This window comes from Brachycentrus maculatus, unplaced genomic scaffold (genome assembly GCF_059751285.1).
Source record: "Brachycentrus maculatus isolate JH-2025_06_01 unplaced genomic scaffold, ASM5975128v1 h1tg000157l, whole genome shotgun sequence".
Lineage (NCBI taxonomy): Eukaryota > Metazoa > Arthropoda > Insecta > Trichoptera > Brachycentridae > Brachycentrus > Brachycentrus maculatus.
Genome location: NW_028280910.1, coordinates 1181715 through 1195208, shown reverse-complemented (window position 1 = coordinate 1195208; position 13494 = coordinate 1181715). Strand labels below are relative to the sequence as shown.

At 34.1% G+C, this 13494-nt stretch overlaps 1 protein-coding gene across 3 annotated transcripts in view; it reads right to left on the bottom strand.

The window, feature by feature from the left end:
• Sema1a (semaphorin 1a) overlaps positions 1-13494 on the bottom strand; it is a 615492-nt gene that overhangs the window by 10104 nt on the left and 591894 nt on the right. For all 3 annotated transcript variants that reach the window (XM_088261512.1, XM_088261511.1, XM_088261513.1), the window contains exons 7-10: positions 2161-2302; positions 1515-1717; positions 1129-1274; positions 430-512 (exon numbers count right to left, since the gene is read on the bottom strand). In XM_088261512.1, the coding sequence (XP_088117638.1) occupies positions 430-512; positions 1129-1274; positions 1515-1717; positions 2161-2302 (574 nt within the window). The remainder of the gene's footprint in view (positions 1-429; positions 513-1128; positions 1275-1514; positions 1718-2160; positions 2303-13494) is intronic.

The following is a 13494-nucleotide window of genomic DNA, read 5'->3' as shown; positions in this document are numbered from 1 at the left end:
GGAATGATTTATAATAAATGTGACAGAAGAACTGATAAAAAGGGAAGGAAGGTATATGCAGAATGCCGGAGATCACTGTCTGCACAAGACTGTAGAAAACTAGACAGGGGTTAGTCTTTTCAGCGGCACGGAAAGGGCAAATCCAGACGGAAGCGGTGTTGTAAAAACCACTGATTTGTTGATAGTTGAGAGTGATGCATGGAACAAATGTGGTGGTACCAATAAAAAACTCTCTACTTATTCAACAGTTTTAGAACCTATAAAACCTAAACTCAAATATAAAGTGGTTATTTATTTTACATATACGTCCTTTAAATTACATGTTTTTAAGTGTTGGATTCCGAATAACAATATCATTTAATATAGAGATTGATTTTAACGATTTTAAATCATAAAACATTTTTTTAAATAAACCGTAAGTATAAGTACCTGTTCCAATGAAGAGAACGTCGTATGTTTTTCCTCCAGGTGTTTTTACTTGTGGATCAACAGCGATTTGCGTAAAACGGTAACTGAAAAAACAATTATGATAAAATATAAATATTTCTGAGTCTTATTCCAAATCAATCAATTTTTTTAAAATGGAAAAAAAATGACGAATAGGCCTGCATTAGACAAATATACTTTCTTAGTCATTTTCTCATTATACATTCTCTACAAATGTCTTTATCATCTTAATGAACGTATCTTTGTGTTTTCAATTATCCCTAGATATAGTATGCATTAATGAATGTTAAATATATTGGAGAATATACATAGAAGTAACTGTTGGACTTTTCTTAGTTATTTTATTTTATCTTCCCTTATCCATCCTCAATGATGCAAAGGGCACATCACATAGATGCAGTGTTATATTGATTGATGTGAAGGCAAGATGATCACTCTTGCGCTTTGGGTGATATCAAACTTACAGGAAAATATCTATAAAATATTTAGTGAAGAATCAATTGCAATTATTTTAAACCCTGTGGGAATTGAAGCCACGAATATCAAAATGGTGGTCTAACGAGTTAACATTACAAAGGTGGATAATTTATTTTATATTTTATTGCCCCATTTTAGTTTATTTTAAATCAGATAGCTATAAAAAATTACAATTTTGGATATCTCTTCCAGCAAAGTACTCACTGAAAACTTGTTCTTATGACGATAGGCTCCCCGAAGAACGCTGGAACTGATTCGTCCATCAAAGAATGCGTCTTGATGAAGTTCAGCGTTTGGTCTGGAAGACTTCCAGAATCGTTGTGGCATGACCCTGGACGAGGCTCAGGAACCTGGAATCATTATTACTGTCATAAGAAAAGGTAGGAGAAAAAGATCCGCCACACGATGGACCGATCAAGTGAAGGCAGCAGCAGGCACCTCGGTAGTTGGAGCGCTACGTGCAGCGCAGTCAAGGGATAACTGGAGAAGAGTCATTGCTTCCACAAGGTTCACAACCCTCAGTAATAAGGGATACGACGGAGAAGAAGAATATGAAATTTGTATATAACTGCACCGAAAGGTGTGCTTACCTTTGCACTGTTGACAGGGAGCCAGTTAGAGTTGAGAGCAATCTGTTCTTTGAAGTTGCCTTCGAAGGTGTCTGCAATGTCTTGCAGACTGAAGGCGCACACTGCGCTGCCCGATATGCTGTTGGGTGGAGTGGTGAATGTGCCATATACCAGCTGGGCTGCTGTGCCGCCATACGTCCCCTCAATTAGATCAGCCATGGATTCTACAACAATCAAACAGTAAATATAGAATGCACTAGAAAGAGATTGCTTGCTTCGGTCCAGATTCGGTCCCAAGTACCCAGCTCCCGTTAAAATTATTATCTTTATCAATATATGTTAACTCAGTAAATTAAGTAGCAGTCACGTCGCTTCCGGCTGGGGTAGGCTGAGATAATAAAACGCCACATCACTCTGTCTTTGTAAACATTCTTCGCCTTTTCTTTATTCATGCATCATGGGAATCCAATCTCATCCCCAAGTGAAGTATGGAGTTGGCTTAAAAAAATATGAAAGTAGACTGAATGAAGTCAAAACGCATTCTCTCATATGAATGTGCGGCAAAATGATGTATAAAAAATGTTCAGGTGGTGATGATTAATATAAAAAACCACCCACCAACAATGTGCTAAGAATTGGAGCAAATGGTTGTATAATTGAGACTCACGTATTTCGTTGAAGTAAAAAGGGAAGTCTCCGGCCACGGAACAGTTGAGTCTACTCTTCAGGAAGGATGTCCACCGGTTTCTGAACCTATGAGGGCCTCCGTGGTCATTCTTGCACACGCGGGCAACGCGGGAAAACACATTCTGAAATTAGACAAAAAAATTAGGTTTTAAATTGATGAAAAACAATATATAAATGATATAAAAACAATATAAGAAGAAAGCTTTATTTGATTTGATTTGATTTTTTATTTTTAATTTAAGCATTACTTGGTAAATACACTACCATTTCTTAAATTAATTTTCAAACACAGTATAAAAGGTGTTTCAAAATTATGGGGAATGCATCAAAACACGTGTCACCAATAGATTTGAAGAAATAGTGGTATTTACCAGTAAAATTTTATTAAAGATGGACAGATATTACTACAAAGTGACTGCCGAATCAATTAATGGATTTTTTTTGTGTTTTTTTTTTTACTTGTGAAATGTTGTTAAAAAAATATTACAATTGTATTTATTAACTAGACATTTCTACTTATAAAATATAAATCTTAACCCCCTTCGAGTTATATATATATATATATATATATATATATATATATATATATATATATATATATATATATATATATATATATATATATATATATATATATATATATATATAAAATATAAATATACCAGATTTTTTTGGTCCTTAGTTTTTATAATCACCTGTTGATGAAAACATCTGAGTTTTCGAAACTCGTCGTGTGTAATGAAATAAAACTCAAGAAGGGGTATTATACAAGTCATTAATTCCACAAAGTTAATGCCGAATCAATCTTCAAACCCTTATCTGCAACCAATGGTGCATAGGGCACTGCATCATATATTGAGTAAGTTTTTTTTATTATTAAGTAGAGACCTTCATGTAAATACGAGTACTCTTGATTGTAAGGTATTGCTTCTCAGCAAAAAGCCCGCTAATGTATTGACGTGTATTCTGTGTAAGAAGTTTAATAAATAAATACGTACATATTTTCCTCCCCTCTTAATAATTTCTTTATATTCCGGCATTATATTTGTTTGAAAACCTCCCTACTTAAAATGCCCGGGAAATGTATTTTTAGACCGACCGAATATCGTACCCAGAATTGGAGCACAAGATTTTTGTAAACACTTATTTATAATACGATTTTCCACGAAACTTAAATTTTATTAAAAAGAAACAGTGATTTAAAATGTAAACTGATATTTTAATCCGGTAAATAGGCTTAGCTTTATTTTATTTATTGTTTCGGCATTAACTTTGTGGTAAGACATGTTACAATGATTAAAGAAAACACTTCGTTTTTTACCACTTGAGTTTTATTATAGACTACATGTTTCAGAAGTTAAACTTCCATCATTCAGGTCTGTATAATAACAATACAGTTATTATACAGACCTGAATGATGGAAGTTAACTTCTGAAACATTTAGTCTATAATAAAACTCAAGTGGTAAAAACGAAGTGTTTTCTTTAATCATCGGCCTTAGCTTTAAATTGTGTTATTTATTGATTCCGCATTATGGAGGCGGTGTCCGCCTCCGTAGTGTAATGGTCAGCACGCTTGGCTACCGTTATGGAGGTTATTTATTTATTTTACAAAACATATTACATACATAAGTCATATATATTAACATAACGGTTAACAAGATTGGAACACAAATAATAAAGTTACAAAAAAGATTTGTTTTAAATAACCCAAAACTAATGCATGGCAAAATATTAAAACAATAAACAGGTATAATAAATAGGCATAAGAAGCATATTTAAAAGAATTAAATGAGAAAAACATAAGGTAAGAAGCATATTACCCTGGACTAGTAACTGAAGTGGAGGGCTGATCACCCTTCCTTAATGTGTTAACGATCAAGATAACACTGTGTTTATATGATGCAGTACCCTATGTACTATCGGGTGCGCATAAGGGTTTGAAGAAGATTAAACCATGTACATTATTCAATTTACGTATCGCATCTGATTATAGCAGAGTGTTCAACTGATCGAAATAGGCAAAGGAGTGTTGACTGTACCTGAAGTATGCTCGTGTAGGCATACAGCCCCACGCCGTACAGTGGTGGAATATTCATATATAATATATAATATTAATACGTTGAAAGCTCTCCCAACCGCATTCCCGGATCTGATACAGAAGCATCTAGACTTCATGACAGACCCCTCTTGCAAAGCAATTTTATTTTATGAACCAAGTTGCAAAAATTATTACTAAACGTGAAACACTATTTCATCCCGATTTACTGTAGATTTGTAGCATTTATCAGCTTTCAATATATTTTAAATTTAAGTTTAACTTGGTAAATACCACTATTTCTTATAATCTATTGTGACATGTGTTTCGATGCATTCCGCATCATTTTAAAAACACCGTATGTATGTAAAATGTCGTGAAGTAGAGTTTCTAGTGGTATTACGCAAAATGAACAATGAATGATGAGGAGAGTGTTTATGTATGTATGTTATTTGCATATGTATTTATCCAGAATGAAATATAATACGGATTCAAAAGATTAATTTAATTAAAAATAAAGTAATGGGAAAAATAGTAAATGGATTAAAATGCAACCGATAAATCGCTATCAGAAAGGTAGTGATACCCGCAAAAGGTAGTGAACTCAAGTGACATTTACCAAAAATATATACACGAATTTCATTAACCCGAAAATAACAATATTTTATAATTATTAAATAAAGTTTTAGTTGGTTACCACAATTTTTATTTACCAAGTAAGACATAAATAAATTAAAACTGGATAGATATATTACCACAAGTGACTGCCGATTTAAAAAAAATATTAAATGGCGTTGCATATAGAATTAATTGCTTTTGCCAATGTCAAGTTAATTAAATAATATTATTAAATTATAAATTACGTTAAACTTATTATTTAACTATAAATTGATTCCGTCAAAATTAAAAAAAAGTAAGTAAAATATTATAGATAATTGGGTTCCTGCTCGCTAGGATGAGTTGGACATTTGTAGGGAGCGGGGCCAAAAAATGTTGACTGTGGAATATTAATTCATGAGATGTAGCGAGAAAACAATTATTTCTTGAATGTTTTTCGCAGATACTTTGTGGCATATTTTATAAACTTTATAAAATTAAACAACTTTGTGTGGAAGTTTTTGGTAAGAGAATGTAATTAATTATGAGTATTTTAACGTTTTTAATGTTTAAGGATTTAATAAACCCTGGTGATGACAAGGTTTTTATCGAAACCGGTAGGTTAAAGTGTACTTATAATAGAAAGTGGTCAAAACAAAGTTGTTTAATTTTATAAAAACAATTTTTATTCGATGTCATAGATCTCTCGATTCATGAAATTCTACAAGTCAGTATTCAATCACTGTGCGCCGGTGAGTGTGTGCTCTGCAAGGCACCAGCCAGCCATAGTCTCGCCGCAAGTGAATCTTAACTCTGATTGATTTCGGCAATTAGCGCCAGACGTCGATCTTGTGTAGGTGGCTACACACGTGTGCTAAGTAGGCAGGTAGCGCGGGGTTACCATTAATCCCCCCATTGCCCAAACAGAAGTTGTATTACTATAATTAACCTGTAACCGAGTGCGACGAAATATTCCGTCAGTCGAAGAAATCAACTGTAGCAAGTATGACGACATATTCCGCCAAGACATTTCTCAAACTTCCCTAGCGGGTTTATTTGTTCACGCAAATCATCTGCGTCTGACTTCAAATGTTACTATACGCTCTTCGGTTTCAGTGATGCATAGACTGAAGGACTTTCGTCCAGATAGTACTTGTGCTTTTCGCTCTCGCGCTCTTCAATAATGAAGTTTTTTTTTTAATTCCCTTTTCTGTTGACGTAATATATATAATTTCTTCTTTTCCGTCTTATTTCTCATAACTGATCATCATTCTAATTATTCTCATAACTGGTTGTGACCCTTGTCGAAGCAATGTCTCTTCTCCAGTTATCCCTTGACTGCGCTGCATATAGCACTCTAACCGAGGTGCCTGCTGCTATTTTAAATTGGTTGGTCCATCGTTGGGGATCTTCCTCTCCCTCTCTTCTCCATCTGGCTACCAATCACAGCCAGTCGTTCCAGGCTATCCTCATTGTCACGTGCAACGTGTCCATAGAACTGAAGAATCTATAATGTACAGACACTGGCCAGAGTCAAGCCATCCAAGTGCGACTCTTTATGAATGGACTCGTTGGTGCGTCTAGCTGTCCATGGGATTCGGAGCATGCGCCTCGAACACTACATTTCAAATGCGTCAATTTTTCTCCTTTCTGCTGCTTTTATGGCCCCTGTTTCAGCAGCATAGAGAAAAAATGGAGTGGACCAAACTTCTGACAAGCTTTATCTTGGTGCTGTTACTCACACAATATATATTTTATAAACTGAATTAGAAAAACACCTTTAAATTTGAGCTATGTTTTATTTTCCACCGTTTCGTTGGCAAGGGCTCTAGACATGAATAATGTATGAGCATGACGAGATTTTTAATCACATTTACTATGAGGAAGGACGAAAAATTGCGTCACTATGACTGTGACGACATATTCCGTCACACAAATTATGATTAAATATCCCGTAAACATGAGCAATACCAAATTCCTTGGTTAAGGGGTTAGTAAATAATTAAATCAGCAAAGGTATGTTGAGGTAGGTATGCATGCGCTACTCATGAAATATTACCCCCGTCAAAATTTCGCAGTGGCGGGCTGTGGCGGATCTGCGTACATAAATTTCGATATCAGAAAATCGAAATCACATAAAAAAACTTAACGCCAATTATGTACCAAATTCAAACGATTTTTTTTGCTGAAGAAGATTATCTTGTCAATATTTTTAAGGATACTAGTGTACTTTGCTAACAACATAAATAGTATATTACCCTATATCTATGTTGTATATGTTCTACTCGACATTATTAGCACTGAGATCGCGTACATAGTAAGTCGATTTAATATCGTGGTGTGTGCCAATTTTCACATAATTTGTCTTGGACTTGAGCTTTGATCATTCCATTTTCCCATTTTCCTCCCTCCCGTCTCTCTTCCAGGTATTTGTATTAAATTTAAAATCACAATGTAATTAAATATGTGAAATTTTGTACATGGAATTCTACAAATACCTGTTTTTTGTTACTCATTAATGTAAATGTATGTATTTATGTAACTGTTCTGTAAAATTTCCAAATAAAAGAAAATCAAATAAAAATAAAATAAAATAACATGTCATTGGACTTTTTCGTATGTTAAGAGAAAATGTAAAAAAAAATCTTTCATCTTAACGCGAAAACACAAATATTATGATGCACTGTAATTATATCGAACGTGTCGCGAGAAAAAGTTCACATGAGTGTCAAAGCAACAAATCGTGCGCGATTTCAACGAATACCGCGTAATACGGAAACAGCGTTAAACGAAGCGGGATAAAGCGACTCTTACAGAGGGTTAAACATAGGACAAACCTAAAATTGACTATTGAACGTCAAGAAAAAAATTGTAGGATTTAGTATTGTAAATTACTGTGAAGACTAAAATTTCTCAAAAATGTGAATAATATAGTCTGAATGCTAACGCGAATTCTGTAGAGTTTCGATCTTAAATCAAGACCCACCTTTTCCAGATCTCTTATCCAAAGTAACCAGATTAAATCTAAATTTTCACTTTTACTTTCGCCCGTAGACATTGATTGCATTGCGAAACTATCTAGACGTAAATTATGAAGCGCCCATGGTCTTCACAAAAATGGCCCTTTTTGAAAAAAAATATATTGTGAAAAGGAGAAAATTGTGCTCCTGAAATCTAGACCCGCCTCTGGCAACGGGCAGGGCAAAATGGCAACACACTGAGAATATTATATTATTACGTTTAATAAAGAGCTATTATTCCATATATGTATGTATGTGAGTAGTAAAGCTTACGCCTACATTCTCCCGTCGACCTTAAACATAAATAAGAAAGAAAAATTAACAGCTTAGAACAACGTAGAAACGTGTGTAATATGCTGGGAACGAAACGGTTTTTTGGAGATTTCATTTACTATTACAAATCCAGAATTTGGAGCTTTGTTCTCATACTTTTTTCATAGAATAAAGAAAAAAGGTTATTATTTCATTAAAAAAATAACTCTTAAATATACAAATTTTCGTGTGGAAATGAATTTGAGATTCTGCTCCCATTATATTCACATTCATTCGCCTCATAAATTTGTTTTACCGTTCTTTCCTCACTCAATCGTTCCACACGTCCAAACCATATAACACACCTTCCTTATTTTTTTAAATCAATAATGCATATCTCAAACGTGCATTCTTTCATTATTTCAACATTCGAACATCTATCATACATTTTATTATTATTCATGCTTTTTTGCCAACTCCATGCTTCATTTCCATGTAACACATATTCTAGTTTAAATAGAATATATTTCTATTGTCTAGTTTTCATATGTAAAAATATATGAAAAACAGAAAAAAGGCTCTATGCAGCATTAATTAATTCAAAACATTTTGAGTGTGACCAAATACTGGATTTTTTTAGTAAGGAGTTATTTTTAAATTTTTTGAAATCTTAACATAGAAGACTCACCTATGTTGAGATATTTTAAGTTAAAAATGCGTATGATATGTAATATGTACACGATTTACACACAACGAAGGTTTGATAGCCCCAAGAATTAACAATAAATATGGGAGTCGAACACTGCAATATATCGTTCCGAACATTTTTAATTTGTTGCCGACGGATGTTAGAGGTCAAAATAAAATATGAAACAAAGGCAAAATAAAGAAAAGGGTAAATAATCAAGAGTTAATTTAATGAAAATTTTAAAATGTTTATATTCTTAATTTTTCCTCTTTTTTGTGTGTATTTAAGGTAAAAATCGTTAAAAAACAATAAAAAATGTATTAAAAGAACTCCACCGACAAGACACACAAGGTGGCTTGGTGGGTCTCTGCAAAAAATGCTCTAAATATGTATAAATTGTGATTTAAATAAATAAATATAAATTTTAAAAAAATCTTATGACATGTAGTAAAATTTTATAGTTAAATATATTGATAATAATGCAAAATATAACGGAACTATTGACATGAATGATTTCTCAGCCCTAGGAAAGGCGGCGTGATTTAGCGTAGAGTGATTTTAGGATTTAGTTACTCGGAACTTCATCCGTTCTATCATCCGACGTCTTTATTTTCCTGTTGAATTTCCCCAATACCCGAAGACGCGCGCTAATGGATGGAAGGTTAAATATTTTCAAAGAAAACACCGCTCCTTCTTCTGTTGCCCTAATCCGGGCGATGTATTTTTGCCTTAAAAACTAAAACAAAATCCTAGCATTTTTCTTCTTCCTTGTCTCTCATTTGCTCTCATGAGGCATAGGGTGCTGCATGTGATGATGTAGCGTTATCTTGTCATTAAAATCCTTATACTTCACATATTATAATACATATATATATATAGCTTTTTTTTACACAATTAAACAGATTGTCGTTGGATTCTTTTTCATTTGTTTGGATTATTTTTGATAAAACAATCCTTAGATGTGCATTTAAGAATACTCTCAGATATCACAAGAAAGCGCCTCCCAGCAAAGCACATAACACACATTTTAAAGAAACGTACATAAAACCATTAAATCCACAGAAACACATCAAACAAAACCTAAAACATCCTTTTTTGGTCTAAAAAATGTTTTATTATTTCGAGAAATAAAATATACTTTGTGTTCTGATCCACTCACATTTTTATTAACCAACTAGTTTCGGCAACAACCTGTTGCCCTCTTCAGGGTTACATTTATTACTAACTCATAATGTAATGTGAGTAATAAATGTAACCCTGAAGAGGGCAACAGGTTGTTGCCGAAACTAGTTGGTTAATAAAAATGTGAGTGGATCAGAACACAAAGTATTTTTATTTCTCGAAATAATATATCAATATGATCCACAAAGTTAATGCTTTCAATATTCAAAACATAATTTTTTTTTATTATTCTTCAATAAAGTGGTACAATTTGCTTCCATTATCCATAAAGTCATTAAATAACGAAATCACGTATAAAAGAGCTATTCATAGATGGATAATACAGGTGGGTATTTCTGAAATAGATCGCATCATTCGGCCATGCCGTGTTTGACTGCGTGTCATAAACATTTTTTCTTCATCTTCTTCGTGGGTTGATAGGTTTGCTTCTTTCATGGTCAGTTTCCACCTGTATCTATCTTCTGTTTGACTCTTCAATTGGGCGTACCATCGTATGTCGGAGATAATTTGGTACACGTAGTTTAAGCGGGGTCGTCCTCTGTAGTTTGTGCCTTCACACATGCCTTTCGCAATAGTAAGAAGCGGGTCTGGGTGTATTATATTACGGCCTCTGTTGGCTCTCTGTTGTGTCACTTTACTTAGTAAGCATCTAGACTCTCCAGCCCTACAAATTAAATTAAAAAGAAGTACTGTAAAATGTGCCCCCGGACACGGGAAAACTCAGTGAGCACACATTTTTGGAAGTTATAATTTAAACAATAAAATAAATATATTTTGTATCCATCTATTTCCATTATTCTGAGTCCCTCGACGGTAAACACATAACCGCGGCAGTAATCATTGTTGCGCTCAGATTACATTCACGCAATCGACGCGCGAAAGTTGACATTTCAACATACGGGCAGGATATCCCGAATAGGCGTTGTGTGCACAATTTTACGTTTTCCAATTCGAGAGTAGGCACTCCTGTGGGGATCTATAAAGTAACACGCCGCGAATCTGAACGCGCCGCTCGTGTACATAAAGCAGGCACTTTGTGAACTGTTCCCCAGCGACTCGAATATCATATCGCCCGTAACGACGTCATCGATTTGAATCGGAATAAAATGTAACGTCTACCGAGCGCCATTTAAAACGGCACGTGGAAGCCCGCCATAGCGGAGTGTGGGAGTGTTTCGAGGCGGGCTAAGTGCCTGCAGTGAGGATACGTACTCGGATGTGTTACCGAGAAACTTAATCTTTGTGTGGGAGCTAGATCCCGTTTCCCGAATGTGTACTTTTCGGAAACGCTGAGAGAAGTTCTCATAAAAGACAATTGTGGAGGGCCTCACGAAAAAGTTAAATTTTCACAAAAAAACCTTTAAATGCTAATCATCTGTTCTGTTAACTGTATTCTATCAAAATCTTAATTAACGTTGCGACAAAACGTGACCAATCCTGTATTAAACCAATATGAAATCATTTCATCAATTGATTCGGCAGTCACTTGTGGTAAAACCTATCCATTTTTTTATTTTTTTTAACTTGGTAAATACCACTATTTCTTAAAATCTACTGTGACGGTGTTTGAAAATGATGCGGAATGCATTGAAAAACGTGTCACAGTAGATTTTAAGAAATAGCAGTATTGACTAAGTAATTTTTTTAATTAAAAATCAATATGAAATCATTAAATCGCACCAAAACGTAACAATTTTACAAGCTAGATTATTGATTTCTTAAAATCATTTATAATGGAAATGTGACGTTTTGGTAAGGACCTCCACAATTGAAAGTTGCGAGTAGTAGAGCAATGCCGATATTAAGGAAGAAAACATAATAATTTACAATTATTTATTCCATCAGACACTGGATATTAAACCCACGGATATGTCATTATTATAGGTGTCTCGTCTCAACTTAAAATAAAATCTATCGTTTTTAAATATTTTTATTTATTTTATCTGAGAACCTTACGAAACATTGAAAAAGCTGTACCACCGCATTCCCAGATCTGATACTGAAGCATCTAGGCTTCCTGACAGACCTTCTCTTGCAAAGCAATTTTTTTATGAACTAAGTTGCGAAATTTATTGAAAATGTGAAACATGTTCAATAAACATGTTCACATAAACGAGTATTACAAAATAAGTACTTGTATACTACTATTTTTACTATTCGAATTACAAGCACCCTTGAGGTGATTTCTTACAAAAATGGCGCTATATAAATTGGCTTTATTATTTTTTAAAAATACTGAGACCCATATCTGTTTGCAATTCTAGTACATCTCTATTACAATTTTAGACCTTTTTTAAATTACGGGTAGACGCAATAAAACTTGATTTCACATTCGATAAGGATTTTATTCATTGATGAAAAATCGTTGAAAGTAAGGTATCCATAAGAATACTTATTGCGAATACTCCTTGCATCTCCTTTGAACGTTTGATCAAGTAAGGTTTGTACGTCGTTATTTTTAGTTTCTAGGTTTTCGTCAATAAAACAATTTCTCAGTTTATTTTTAATAAGGTACGTAGAATCGAAGTGCCGGAGCCGCACTTAAAATATCAAAAAGCCACATGAGGCTCCCGAGACACGCTTTGCCAACCTATGGCCTAGACCAGTGGTTCCCAAAGTGGTCCTGACGGACCCCTAGAGGTCTCGGGGATGATTCAGGGGGTTTATGAATAATTAAAATTGATTTGGGGTCATTGAACGACGTCAGGGGTCCACGGAAGGTTTAATATAAAATTAAAAAAAATTGTGACGAATTTTCATTAATATGGAAGTTGTAATAAACAACAATGAACTAATTATTAGCTAACTTTAAAAAGAATTTTGTGGACGGTAATAATGCTAATCTTCTTCACTCTTATTATCATTTTGGATCTGGAGAAAACGGAAAACAACGAACGGGCAGAAAACGGAAAATAGCCCTTTAGAAACATGTTTTAAGGACTATTTTCCAATTTCGGCACAAGAGGACATTTATTGGCGAGCGATACATATCTACTTTATTTTTAGCAGGCACAGTTGTCATTTTATAAAAAGGTATGTCACAGACATTAGAACTCCAACCGTTGTATTACTCTCAAATTTACCCTTTCGTGAACATACCATAGAATTAAACAGTGGAATTCAGGAAATCCAAATAAAAATAAAACTAAATGTTTTATTGACTATACAAAGGGATCCGCGGGCTAAAAGAATTTGGGAACTACTTGCCTAGACGAACACATATACAGATGTGTATATAGATGTATGTTTAATACTTATGCACAGTTATTGAGTGAGGTCCTACGTATTTTGGTAGTTTTCTCTGCCTTGATAAAGCGTGTAGCTTCCTCCAGCGTCGCGACGCTCGCGGCGTCTTCCTGCCATTAGCCTTCGCTTGGATGCTATCTTAGCTTTTAGCGTCTATCACCTTTAGGATATTTTGACGTTTCGCTCGCTTAGAGCCGTCCATATCTTAATTTTTGTCTAGTGAAAAAAAAATCATACTATTTTTACGATGAATTTCAATTCTTATTTACTTAATTACTGTCGCTCTTGTACT